Below are 14447 nucleotides of genomic sequence, written 5' to 3'. Positions count from 1 at the left end.
AGCAGTGGGAAAGAGGCCTGATGTGAATGGATTAAATTCACCAGTTAGTTCTCTTTTGCCCGGAATTTGGAAGCAGGCACGTCTGGAATCAAATGCCTCAAGGGTTCTCGGACTATTTGAAGGTGGGAATATCAAGAAAGAGAGGTTGGGCATCCTGGTAATTTGACCGAGGGAATATTTTGAATAATTGTGAACTCAGATTTGAGAGTCAGATTATACCAGTTACAACATATGTGTGGCAAATGTTTCTTATCTCTCATTTGGATTTTTGGATTTTTTTTTTTTTTTTTTGCATTTTGGCACTTTTATGAGCCATAGAGAGTTTTAAAGATTTATTTATTTTGAGAGAGAGAGACAGAGAGAGAGAGAGAGCATGACCGGGGGGGGGGCAGAGGGAGAGGGAGAATCTGAAGCAGACTCCGTGCTGAGCATGAGCCTGACTTGGGGCTCGATCTCATGAGCCTGAGATCACGACCTGGGCCGAAACCAAGAATTGGACATTAACCAACTGGGCCACTAGGAGCCCCATACATAGAGAGTTTTAAAATATTTATTAGTCAGTTACTTCCTTTGTGGCTCTTGTGTTTTGTACCAAGAAAGGCCTTCCCTTCTCCCAAGATATTATATATATGAGATATAGATAGGTAATGCCAGGAAAATTGTGAAAGACTTTGAAGTGGGCCAAAAAGATGACTGGATGATCTTTCAGTGGTACACTACACGGCTTTCCAAGGTGACGTGGAAGGACACCAATGATAGAATGGATATCCATTAATTTCTACAGTATGTTAGCCACAGTCTTCCAATCTCATTATCAAATAGGTTTCTGCTTCCTGAAACTTGCCTGAGGCTCTGCAACAAACTGCAGGCCAAAATCTGATTCTTTAGCAAAGACAAACTGCCTAGAATCTCATGGAGTTGGACTGTGCCAAGTACGTTCAACTATTGACACTTCAAAGAATAGACGCTTGGGTACAAGCTTGAGTTGACACAGCTTTGACAACATTCAGGCTGTACCTGTGCAAGGAGGTGGATGTCCAGGACTCTATTCCAGAAGCAGACAACTTTATGAAAGCAGAATGCTAACCCAAGATGCCACAGAACAGAATTTCACGGGATAAAACGAGCTGATGAGGGAAATTTAACGGTGGTAGTGTTGAGGCTGTCTTAATGCTCTATTTTCTGGATATATAAGGAGGCCATTCTTCTTCTTAAGTGACCTTTAATCTACAACAATCCGGTAGACTCTGCTTTTGTAAAGTGAAATTAAACTTCTTTTTCTGCCTCTCATAGAACTTCCTACCATCCCCAAATTAAAAAGCTCTGAGTTCCCTTACTTTTTCACAGCAATATGCTTATTTGCATAGGTTCAACAAGAATCTTTTCCTTTCTACCAGCATATAATTGGAAAAAATTGATCGTGTATCTGTGGCCTTTCTTGGAATGTCATATTTGAGAATGATGCTCATTTAATCAGTTATGTCAACTCTAAGGAACAAAGGTTGATTTTACTTATGGAAACAATGCCTACAAAACCATCCCAGGAAGTTGGCCTTAGTACCATCCCTAAAGGTGGTAAGAACGGGGTAGGGGTTAGGGGACAGAACTCAAGTAGAGAGGAATTCACCCAAATTTATAGATAGTGCAAGCAAAATATGGTAGTTTCTTGGGGTTCCTTCCCCAGCCTTGAGCTAGAAAATAATAGAGACATTTAAAAGTATAATTCTGTGGTTCCAGTAGCTGTTCAATACTACATGGCTCTCAATTTTAAAAGCAAACCCAAGGAACCCTATATGATTAATTAGCACTCGTTGCACCTATGAAAAGAATCAGGCAAACCTAATGAATCCAGTCCTTTTTTTTTTTATGATCAAGAATAACTTTTGAGATTTTTATGGTCACAAAAAGGGAAGTTGTTAGGGAAATTGGAAAGACTTTGAAAGGGGCAAAAAAGGCTACTGGGAATACTTTGATGGAATACCAGATATCTCTTCTGGGTTATCTGGTTCTATACACATTTTGCCTTTTTGGGTGGGGGGTGGGGCCTTGAGTTATGTTATAGTCCTGTGAATTATGGAAAACCAATGTAGAAATGATTACTGCCCGGAGAAGTAAAAGAATTCTGCTGGTGGAGATGCAACTGATTTCCCCCTGTGGATAAGGCCAGTTTTTTGTCTATAAGCAAATTCATTTCAGCTCTCCTAATTGCTTATATATGTGTCTGTTCTTTGAATTATCCTTTGAGCCATTTTTTAAAACATCTTACTTGTTCCCTCATTAATAATGAGCTAAATAAAATTTTTGACATATGATAGCTTTATGAGAGTCATGGATTTACACTTGTGAAAAAACATATTTATCCACATGTTGTGTATTTGAGCTCTCTTTAGATATAAGAGGTGAACCAAGGACCCAACTTTATTTTGTCAAAAAGCTAATCATCTTTTCATAATTTATTGAATAGCCCTTACTTTCCCTATTAATTTAAAGGCCCCCATTCTGGTGTTATTTGGGCCATTTACGTGTTCTCTATTATGATTATTTATTTCCACATCAGTAAAAATCTGTTGTAGGTGCTACAGCTTTATAATACATTTTAATAATCTGACAGGTTATTTTGATGTTGCACTGAGCCCACAGAGGAAGAACAGATTGTCCTGCCAATTTGGATTAGTCTAAAATGTAAACTAATTGGGCGCCTGGGTGGCTCAGTTGGTTAAAAGCAACTGCCTTTGGCTCGGGTCATGATCCCGGAGTCCCAGGATCGAGTCCCGCATCAGGGAGCCCGCTTCTCCCTGACCCTCCCCCCTCTCATGTGCTCTCTCTCTCTCACTCTCTCTCTCAAATAAATAAAATCTTAAAAAAAAATAAAATGTAAACTAATTAAAGATAAAACATTGGTATACAAAAAATTGGCCCAGTTATTTGGGCCTCATCAACCCCTTTCAAACTATCCTAACCAGACAGAACACAATTATGAGCCTAGAAGGTAAGCAAACAGGTCTGAGTTGCAAAGTTAGTAAACTCGTAGTTTATTCCATAGGGGAAATAGAGAATAACCCTTACCCAGACAATTACATGTAAAATAGGGCAGAATAGAATCGTACTGGCAGACATTCATGGAATGATAGTAGAAGAAATCAGAATTTTCAAAAGCACTGGAGGATTGAACCTTTTGATTTAGAACAAAACCTGCTCATATGCTCAATGGCCTTTTGGATGTTTGCATTTTGACAACTGCTTGAGTTTGAAAGTAATAATTACACTCTTTGCCTCTGGAGTTTTGATCAACAAAGGATTAGACAAAGAGATGCATATGGATAAAAATATCAGCTTTATTGCCAATGAAGCTAAGTTGGAATACACAACTTGGACTCCTGTGCCCCAAATTTCCAACTTGAGATCCACATGTGCACCTGTGCTCTGCAGAATGGGCTATCATCCAGGCAGCTCGGGGAGAGTCAAGAAGGGCCTCATACCTGGTCATACTATGCCCAGGTTGTTTCTGTACTAACCCCGTCTACAAAAGGAATCTGGATATCAGACTCTGGCCATGTCGCTGTTCTATAAAACATGCGGGAGGAGCCAGGGATGGATAGAGAAAAGGTCAAGCTGTAGAAGCTTTCCCCTTAGAAGTTCCAGAGAAATGGAAGTGTTGACAGAATTTTCTGTGTTACAGGTGGCTACAATATGAGTAGAGGAAGACTAGAGTCCCTATTACAACATAGTACAGAAAGTGATATCCATAAAGATGAACCCGAGTTTAAAAAGAAAATATTATGTTCAGCCTACTCTGATTACAAAGAATGGAGAAAAATGTAATCTGTTTCAGATCGGATATATTTCTATCAGAAGTATTTTTTTTTAAGTTTGGGTATGTAAATATGAGCTTTCATGAACATGTAATGTTCTAGAACACTGACAAATGTGTGCAAATCTGTCTCCAACAATCAAACGCCCCCCCCATTTTAGTATTGCATCCCAAAAGAACGAAGGTAAAACTCAAAAATACTTTTAGTTCACATTTTTAATGTTTAAAAACTATGTTAACAGAGCAATTATAGAACAGAATTTCTTATATTTCTTTATTTACACCACATCCTGGGGGGGAAATAAACTATTTGATTAACCATGAATAGCAAAGTTTTGTGACTTGTGACTCACTTCTATCACCCATCTGAAAGTCATTTACAAGTTTTTACATTAATAAAACAGTGGTGTGCTACACATACTGGACTTATATGAAGTCCAAAATACAACTGGACTCTGGAGAGTGGATTACGTACCAATGGTCAAGATTCAAGTGTTTTGGGAAAAAAATGACTTAAGACAGTCTATGTTGGTGTCAACACTGAAAATGAAAGGCAAACATGCAAGACTTTCAAAAGCTGATAAATAAGATAACGGTCCTTTTTTTGTCCTTCAAATTTGTGCTCATAGTTAATGTTCAGGTTTTTCCCCCCTTTCAAAGATCCCAAAATTTGGGAAATGCAGCAGTTCAATTTAATTTTGAAAAGAAAAATTCTCCCCAACTTCTGTTTTAATAAATACTGTGTAGTGGTATCAGTGTTAACAGCAAAAGAGCATTAGGAAGAAACAGTTTGCCATTTTGGGTATATCTATTTCTATATGACAATAATTTGGGTCTAAATAGTCCTTATTTGTAGTTCAGAGGATTATCTCTTAAATAATTCATCTTAATACCAGTATAAGAAATCAATGCAACTATTTCTCCGACATTTTGCTTTCTAAACAATTAGGTAAGAGTTTTAGATTCCAAGTTTACACTGAGAACGATGTTACCTGGGTGAGAATGTAAATTTTTCTAATTCCCAAACAAAACCACTAATATCTATGACAACATTTATTCTTGATATGCAAATACTAGATTCTTGGTATGCAGACTTTTATTTCAGTGTGGGTCAACAACTGCAAAAATATACAGCCTCCTATTTATTTACAACATATTTACATACAAATGAAGTATTTCCTACAATAAACCTCAGCTGCATAGATTCTTCCTTTTAAAAACACAAATTCAAGCCTGTAGACAGATGGGCCCAGTTCACAGCCCTTCCTCTGAGAACACCCTAAAGGAAAATGACCTAGCCTTGTGAATTTTACAATTTTCAAGAACTTTCCCTTTTAGATTTAGTGATATTTTTCAGTTGTTAGCCACCCCATTCCCAATTTGTACCTGAAAGCCCTATGTCATCACAAATAATTCACTGTGTATATTTTAGAGGAAGTATGTTCTGTTGCTAAAGGATTCTCAGATCTGCCATCTCTCAGGAAAACCATTTATTAGCACTAGATACAGTCTGTATCTTCTGTGTTTTGAGAGTGGCTACAAGTTGATAGTGAAGTGGAATGGAGGAATTCTATTCTTAAAGCTTCTGCCCTTTTCTAAGCCTCAAGCCATTTACATTGATAAACTGAGGGAAACTCGTGGCTTTTGCTCTGAGCCGTAAGATCAAGTATCTGATCATGCCCTCAACCTCTTTCCCCACCCCAATAAATGTGCCGTCCTGCATTGTGATCTACTGAAATGGAGCCAAGCTCTACATCCTTTTCTGAGCAGTTTGTAGATGCTTTATGCAGTACAGACCTTTCTAGAGAATTCACTTTAAAAGGAGGACAGGCTCAATCATTACACAATGTGCACGAACACAGTGGAGAGCTTACTCCTGACATGAATTCAGTATTTCACCTAAGGCTGCCTTTACAAAGGGTGCTTTCTTTTCCTTCTCCGCAAAAACAAAAACACTTCACTTTCATTTCTTCACAGCTTCAAAAAATGTCATCTTAGTGCACCTCAGCCCAGGCAGACCCGAGGGCAGGCAGCCTTGTCGACTGCACACCAGCACCAGCATTTCCTAGGCACCATACTCTGAGGTAGGACTAATGGGGAGAAAGAAATGAGAGACAAATTGACCTGGAATGGTTCTCACACTTAACATGCATCAAGATCAGGCGGAGGGCTTGTTCAAACCCAGACTGCTGAGGGCTTCCACTCTGAGCATTTCTGATTTCATTAGTTCTGGGTGGGGATCCAAACCCTGCATTCCAACATGTCCTTGGGTGATGCTGCTGCTGGTCTGGGGACCACACTGTGAGAACCACTGGCTTAGAGGCTTGAGTCCAACTCCAGAAGGAAGTCAGCTGTGGGGGACTTTCTGATGTGTCCTCTCAAACACAGGAACCTTACCACAGTCCCTTGTCCACCCCCAGCCCCATGACCATCCCCCCTGGGTGCCTTTCTCAACAGGGTCTGCAAATAGAAAGAAGGAAAGTCAGGAGAAAGCTTTTTTACACCGATCTGATTACTAGGCAGTTAAACCATGGTTCACTAGCATGAAACCCATTAAAAGTGCTGTGTGCTGACTTCAAGGACTGGCACACGGGAGAAGTTATGCAGCAACATCCTGTTCTGTAATGGGCAGGGGAAGAGACAACCTATAGGAGCAACAGGTCCTATAAACAGAAAGGTCAGGCCAAGCCTGAGACCTCCAGGCAAAAGAAGGGATACCAGCTGAGGAATGCCACTGGCGGGTTCACAAGAGGCCCCCTCATCGTCCTTCCCCTCCTCCTACCACAAGGTTCTTCGGTGGCCCTGGACTTTTTCTTCCCCTCCTTTGCTGGAGACCCTGCTTCAGGCCCCGCTGGTCTCCACTAACTGGTGGTGACCCTACCCCCACCATCTGGAAGGTGGCGTGTGGCTGGCGTGGGCAGTCCAGATTCCATTAACAGGAGTGATGTACTCTTGGCAACTGTGAACAAATACTCCTTAGAAACAATATTATTTTTGGTGGTTAAGGCTTTTTAGCCATCGTGTTATACTATCCTATTCTGCTAAATGATGGGTCTCATCATCTTTTCTAGCTGCTCTGGGGGCCTAAACACCATGTATAACCTGGTTTTTAGAGGAAAATACATTCCAGGTTGCAAACAACCACCTAACAGGGTTTTGCAACATGATCTGCTTATAAATTGGGGATAGCCTGTATTTAACGAGACTAGATTTCTTTCCTTTACACCCTTTACTACTCCACTCCCAATAAGTAACATTAGGTAAATTAGGGATTTACAGTATATTGTGTTATAATAACTAGAGAACAGTTCTAAATCCAAAGTATGAAACTGGCACTGTTCACTAGTGTTAAGGTTCTATCTACCAAAGGAAAACGTGCTGCTCCCAATGGCTTAGGTATAATATTCTTTAGTCTACTAATTTAGCAGAAAAACTTCTATAGCACTTGACTGCTGTTTAAATTCTACCTAACATCTGTGATACATGTATTTTTGGCTACCAGTTCACTATTCTGAACAAGAAGAATTATTGCAGTACACTTTACAGCTAATCCCACACAAAGGATGTATTTAATCCGTGGTATTTGACAAATTACAGTAGGGTCTATTATATTCAGTCAAAAATAAACTTAGATAAACATACAAAGAAGATTTTTAAAAACCTGCAGTATCACAGACATCAACAACAATGTGCCTCCTCTAAATAAATATTTTAAATAATAAAAATTCCCTGTACTGACACATAAAATCCAGAGATCCAAAAATATCACTACCCATCCCAAGAGTTAATGATAATTTTCTAAGTTGACTTTGTGTAAAGTGTAGAATGAATTGTTATAAATTAATGAGGAAAATAGAAAGTAGCATAATATCACTTGCAAACTCAACTAGGTATTTTTTTTTAATGGAGGGTCAGTCCACTACCTGGCTATTTCATTACTCGGTGCCCTAGACAAGGTTCCCAGGGCCAACAGACTTGTTTTGCTCAGTTTCTCTCCCTGTTCATCCAATGTGGAAGACATTGCTGAAAAGGACAGAGGTGGCTATGGACTTTACTAGGTTAGGTATTCACGTATGGGTAGGTATTCATATCTAATTACCTGAACTCTGACCTAACGAGGATATAATTCTGGAGCAGTACATTAAAAGCTATGATGATCCTACCAAGAAATGCAGGAAATAACCTTTCCTTCTCCCCCAAGAGGATCACAACAAGGTGCTTCGATGCCTGCCTTTTCTATGGGACATTAGTCTGTAAAGGGGGAGGGGACAGTTCCCTGTTACTCCCAGTGAATGGTGAGCAAAGGCCTTTGGGGATTTGAGTGAGGGAGGAACAGAACCCAGAGCTAAGTGCTTGGAAATCCTGCCAAGAGTCTGCGATTAGATTCTACTTATCTCTGGATAAGAAATCTGTGCTTGGTGAACTATGTGTTTGAGAAATTCAACTGGAATATAAATAAAACACAAGTCCTATTTCAAGAGACCAGCTCACAGAGCACAAACATTTCTTACTGTGTGATAGAGACAGTCCAATCACAGGTGATGGTTCAGCTTCAGGAGGATTCGGTTTTGGGTTTCCTTATTGTCCCCCAACTTTCCAAGCTATGCCTTGTCCCCAACGCTCTTCTTTTTCAGTCTCTGTGTAATTTCCTTCCACCCCCTTTAGGAGATAGTGGGGCTAGAGTAGGGGTGTGAGGCAACTCTGTCCTCTTGTGTGGGTCATGTTGGGCAGGGTAATGGCCCACACTTTGGTTAGGGACAAGAAGAGGAGACAACAGCTCAGGCACCAAAGTCCCCATCTGAGGGAAGGAAGGTACACTGATTCTGTCACAAGTTCTTCTCAAAGGCTATCTCTGAGGGTTCTTTTCCTTTCCTTTTTTTTTTTTTTCAAGACTCTGAATGGATTGTTAATGGAGAAGAAATAGGAATGAGGCTTATTTAAGGTACAAAAATCTTGTATTTGTAATAACCTAAATTTATAGATATAAAACAAGTCTTTTAAAGACCCCCTAAAGTACCCAATATAAAACAGGAATTACTTATCCTAGATCATCCTTGGTTAGATACACATTATTCCCTGTGCAAAAAGCTGGTGGACATGAGTAAAAGCTGCTGGGTTTATAATTTAAGAAAGTGTTTTTTCTCCCTTCAACACTACAGATGTAGGGTTGAAGGCTATTTGCATCACAGGAATATTTTCTTAGGCATTTTGTATGCTCTTTTTGTAATACTCGTGCTTCTCAATTTATTACAAAGGTGTCATGGGTCTCCCACAGTGGAAGGTGACTCAGATTAGAGTAACTTTGACACAACTGACCAAGAGGGAAACAAAACTTCATTTGCTAGATAACCCAAATGTGTAGTTTAAGATGTTTACCAAGGTTAAGAAATCATTCTCACCCCCTTTCCAGCAAAGAACACTCATTGGAGAAGGTCTCTGACTAAAACAGGATGTAGTACCAGTGAGGCCATTGGGCCACCAGAGCCTGGCTGCCAGGTTGATCAGGGCCACCTCAAATGTTGGGTAGGCTCTGATCCTGCAAGGGCACACACCCCGTCATTCTCTCATGATTATCCCTGTGTGCTATGTTAACCAAAGTAGGCAAAATATTTATGAAACCATTTTCTTTTTCTGTAAAGCAAAATAACTATATACAATTCGAGATTCTTTTCTCTTCTAAAAAGGTATCAGTGGCATGAGCGTAACATCGGCAGGAAAATTATTTCAGAACCTTGGACGCATAATAAATAAACATGATCGATGATTATGTTTTCAAAGTTCTAAGGGACCATGAAGTCACAAAAAATAGAGTTAGGACTGTGAAAAATAACCGACTGTGAAGAGTACTGAGAAATACAATTGCATGAAACTTAAAAAAAAAAAAAATCCACAATCCTTAAATTGATCCCAACTCTTAGGGGGACAGGAACCATTATAGAAACAGGTTTCTGTTTTGCTACCAAAGTGTTATTCCATTTTAAGTATCCTGTGAATTTCTGTTTTGCTTCTGTAAACTTGCGAAAGAAGTGATGAGAGATTGCTGATGTGTGGTGATGTGACCGAGCTGCGGGCCGGAACGTTTCCTGTCCTCAGCTGGTCTCAGTGGCCTTTGTCACTACTTGATGAGCAGGCCCAGTCGTAGATGACCAAGGGAATGCTGACCAGGGAGAACAACACCCCCAGGACCAAGAAAAGGGCGGCCTGGAGCAAAATAAAGGCATGGGTTATTTTCAGGGAAGCCAACATCTCCCACATACACCTGGGAAAAAAATAGAAATGCTTTTCCCTCTCTTTTTGTGTCCCCTTGTATTTGGAGTTTGTTACAACCATTGCTGAACAGTGAGAATCATTCCAAGATTGTAAGGATCTGATTCTCCAAGGATGGGAAAACAAGAACTAGCTATGCAGGGCCATCCTCCATATTTTGTTCTTTGACTTCACGGTCATCTCAGAACAAATCCATTCTATAACTCACTGGGTATCCTTACAGTTTCTTTCAAATTAAGATTACAACTAAAAAAAAAGGCCTTTGAAAACATAGAGGCTGTTTTGTTACTTTTTACCAACCAACCAAGGTTATCAGTGGCAGGCAAACATTTCTTTCTGAAAAAGTGGGGAAAAAAGATATAAAAAAGCAAAGTCGATTTGATCAAGTGAAATAGGAAATGGGTGTCCAGAACTAACTTATTGTAAGGGTTGAGGAAGGCCAGAAGGGGGGACAGGTTACTAAAACCAGAATCTGGAGAACATGAGATTAGAAATTGCTTGGCCTTCAAAGTATCAAAGGAGAGCTTTGCAGGGAGAAGGACGAAGTAACATGAGACCCAAGGGGGCTGGACTGGAACCTGGAGGGCAGAGCTAAGGGAAGGAGAAGAGGCAAATGGGGTTGTACACGGGCTTTCCATCATAGGTCTGGTCTAACTCCCCGTGGGGCCCCACATGGACAGGAGCCCTTGTCTAATGTTATCTGCTAGATCCTACTACCAGTTTTAAGGTAGGAGCAGGGTTGGGGAGGCCCAGAGAACTCATGTGCAACAGGCCTCTAAGCACTTTCAGATTTAATCTGAATATATTATACTGCTATGCCAGAGTAACTGCTCCTTCTCTGTCCTTGTGGAGCCCCTCCCCTACTGGTATGAGTTAGAAGGACTTGGGACTTACGGTTTCAGGGATAATCCTTTTGGGGAAGTAGATGCTGTACCAGCATCAGTGTTGCTTCTCCTAAATGCACAAGGATGATCCCTCCTGCCTGCAACTCTCACCCAGGTCTGTTGACTTGGGTCATGTGTGCAACTGGAGCGCTTACACTATCTGGGAGGGCGGCTGAGAAGCCTTCTCCGAGGCCAAACAAAATGGTGCTCCAGGAGGTACTCAGGCAGTAGGCACATCACCCCTGCTTCCCTCACTCGCTCCAAGTGCACCACCTTCAAGATGCCTTTGAACTTCACCAGACCTGGAAGCAGGAATCCCAATATAGAAAGGTAGTTTCTGAATCCAGGTCTGTTGTTCCAAAATATTTCTGTCAAATCATAAGAAGGCTCTTGAAGCAAACTCAGCGGTTTTAATGAAGACATGCCATGTGCCCTGGGCTGTCGGAGGGAGTTTCGGGGCTAAGAATGGTACAGAAACAGTGGGCTGCATTAAGTCTTCGAGTCCCTTTCCCCTTCCTAGCTTTGTTAAAGACAAGGCATCGCCAGAGATGCAGGATGACAAACGTCCAGTTTCCCAGATGGCCCTACCCTAGCTCAGAGCAAAGGCTAAGGCACAGTAAGAATAACACATTTTGAGAGAACAGATCAGAGTCTGATACGATATTTTAAATCTCCCAAAGGGGAAAACTACAGGACTGCTGCTCCCCCTCTGAGGCTGCTAAAAGTAGGATTAGGTGGACTATTCATTTGGTAAATTTAAATGAAAAACCAATCAGAAAAATTAGAGTCGCTGGCCTGAGACATACCCAAATTCTTTGAGTTCCTTTATCTCCATCCTGGCTTGTGATTTTTAAATAAAGAGATGAAGGAAGAATGAAAATAAGCATATTAGCAGATGTCACTCCTGTAAAATAAGAAAAAAAAAAAAAGGAAGTTGTTACAGTGAAATTTTAGCTTTCTAAACAGCTGTTGTAGAACGATAAGTGTAAAGTTCATAAAGCCGTACCTACGACCCCAAAAATGTCCTTCATGGAGGGTATGAAGATCACCAACAAGTTGATAATAACCAAGAGTATGAAGGTAACCAAGATATGACGACATAAATTAAACTTTGTTTTCTTAGCTAGTTCAAATAAAGATGAACGAACCTACAGGAAAAAAAAACAAAGGCTCTGTGAGGACCCCAGCATGCCAACTTTCGCGTCCTCAGTAGAAACTCACGTCCTGGTGCACAGGAATCTGGGAAATGTTTTGTAAAACACTGTGCAGTATTATAGGCAGGGGGGCTTGACTTAAGGAAAGTATGTTTATTTAAAAATAGGTTTGCGGGTGCCTGGGTGGCTCAGTTGGTTAGGCGACTGCCTTTGGCGCAGGTCATGATCCTGGAGTCCCGGGATCGAGTCCCGCATCGGGCTCCCTGCTCAGCAGGGAGTCTGCTTCTCCCTCTGACCCTCTTCCCTCTCGTGCTCTCTATCTCTCATTCTATCTCTCTCAAATAAACAAAAATCTTTAAAAAAAAATAAATAAAAATAGGTTTGCTCTGGTGGGGGATAATTTCCATTTGCTCTGGTGGGGGATAATTTCCGTTTTTATCTATGACTAAGTATGCTCCTCCGGTCCCTTTCTGTTCTCTCATCATGCAGAAGCAAGATCCAAACACTTTGTCTGCATTTCTTTGTGAAGAAGGAACAGATTAATGAGAATTAAGATTCATCCCAGCAGAGCCCGCCCTCTCTCACTGACCCTACTCTTTCCAAAGAGCCTTAACTGGGTCTTGGGGATGCCTCCCTGGTACCGTTCCAGTGACACCGGGAAGTTCCCGCAGCAGGCTTTCTCTGGAGCAGGCTCAGAACACGAAGGAAGGGCGGGACCTCAGCTTTTCTTATAGGGCCCTGAGGCCCGTTACTCACCGTGAAGAATAACACGGGCACCGTGAGGATGACAGCAACAATCACAGCCAGCCGCACTGTCAGGATGAGAATGTCATCTTTACTCTGGTACTTGTGAAGGAGGTCCGACTGCACCTTTTCTAAAGCGAGAAAAAGAGAGTATTGAGAAAGAAACAAGGCACACTGCTGAATGACAGTTTATCTGAACAACAAAGAACTTGCAACCAAAATAAAGGGCAAGGGAAGCAATGTTCTGGGTGTTGAAGTAACTATTAAAACAATTTATGAAGTTGAGAAGAAAAATGCCCTGTGTGAGACAGGCTCTGCTTGTCCATATGTAACTTTAAGAGGAATTTACAGTCATCGCTAGAAGCAGCTACACAGTGTGGGGATGCTCAATTTGTACTGAATTCAATCTAGGCGTAAACTGGGGTTAAAAGGAACATACAGTTGAAGCACAAAACCCTTCTTCTTCTTTTTTTTTCTTCAAGATTTTATATTTATTTGAGAGAGAGCACGAGTGGAGTGAGGGGCAGCGGGAAGAAGCAGCTCCGCCCCCCAATGAGCAGGGAGCCCGACGCAGGACTCCATCCCAGGACCCCGGGATCACGACCCGAGCCGAAGGCAGATGCTTAACTGAACAAGCCACCCAGGTGATCCGCACAAAACCCTTCTTAATCTAGACTTTCCCCCACTTGGTGCCACTCATCAAATGAACTTCACCACCAGGAGGAAAGAATTCTCTTCCATGTATGCTTTTCTTATTAAAAAAAAAAGTATCTAGCTTATGTACCACTTTGAACTTATTTCTTAACTCTGAAGTTCCGAACGTGATTTCAAAGACAACCAAAGCTCTAATGGCAGTCCCTGCAAATGCTCACTGCTTTGACAAGAGCTTCTTCCCCTCCTGCCATGTCTCCTATAAGGTCTTCTCACTGTACCAGTCTCAAGGTTCCGAGGGTGGAATTCCAATTCTATTCTGTGCCATAGATTGGTCCCAGTTTTGGAAAAGGGAGCCTAGGTTATAATAAAAATCTCACTAGTTCTAATGTTCTTGAGTCAAGATTTATAACCATCTAAAAATAGCTGAGCCTTTTTCTTTAACCAAAGAGTATAAAAGGGTTTGGCATTTTATTTTATGGGGGGGAAACTATGGATTTGCGAAGAAAACTCATGGCGTGGACAAGGTAACAGTGAGATTGTTCAACGAACATGAAGCTCTCCCTCCCTCGTTTTACCTACCCCCAGCCCTGCAACTCTGCAGGGAATCTAGAAACACTATTTTTATGCCAAACTTCAATATGGCATTTATGGATTCATCAGACAATGCTGTCTGCCATTGCTTGTGAAAATGGTAACAATACAACTGTATAACCAGGGTAGCCATGCTCTCCAGGCTGAATTAATCATCTCCAAACGAGCTTAAATTTTGAGACATTTGTGTTTATGGAAAAAAAAATGCCTCAAAGAAATATTGTTTAATAGAGAACAATGTGAGGTATATGTGTTTAAATTTAAATCAGGTCCCAAATTATAATGGTAATAAAAGATGTTAAATACAGTTTGAGGGTCATTTGAATAGGAGAGGATGAAGAC

General features: G+C 41.0%; 1 protein-coding gene across 4 annotated transcripts in view; it reads right to left on the bottom strand.

Annotated features, from left to right (window-relative positions):
• Positions 1 to 4009: 4009 nt before the first annotated feature.
• The window catches only part of SLC38A1 (solute carrier family 38 member 1), a 67951-nt gene continuing 57513 nt past the window's right edge, over positions 4010 to 14447 (bottom strand). For all 4 annotated transcript variants that reach the window (XM_027592852.2, XM_027592851.2, XM_027592849.2 and 1 more), the window contains 4 exons: positions 12873 to 12991; positions 11969 to 12110; positions 11769 to 11866; positions 4010 to 10012 (listed from right to left, as the gene is read on the bottom strand). In XM_027592852.2, the coding sequence (XP_027448653.1) occupies positions 9911 to 10012; positions 11769 to 11866; positions 11969 to 12110; positions 12873 to 12991 (461 nt within the window). In that variant the 3' untranslated portion in view covers positions 4010 to 9910. The remainder of the gene's footprint in view (positions 10013 to 11768; positions 11867 to 11968; positions 12111 to 12872; positions 12992 to 14447) is intronic.

Source organism: Zalophus californianus, chromosome 9 (genome assembly GCF_009762305.2).
Source record: "Zalophus californianus isolate mZalCal1 chromosome 9, mZalCal1.pri.v2, whole genome shotgun sequence".
In the NCBI taxonomy this organism is placed as follows: Eukaryota; Metazoa; Chordata; class Mammalia; order Carnivora; family Otariidae; genus Zalophus; species Zalophus californianus.
This window is presented reverse-complemented; position numbering and strand designations above follow the sequence as displayed.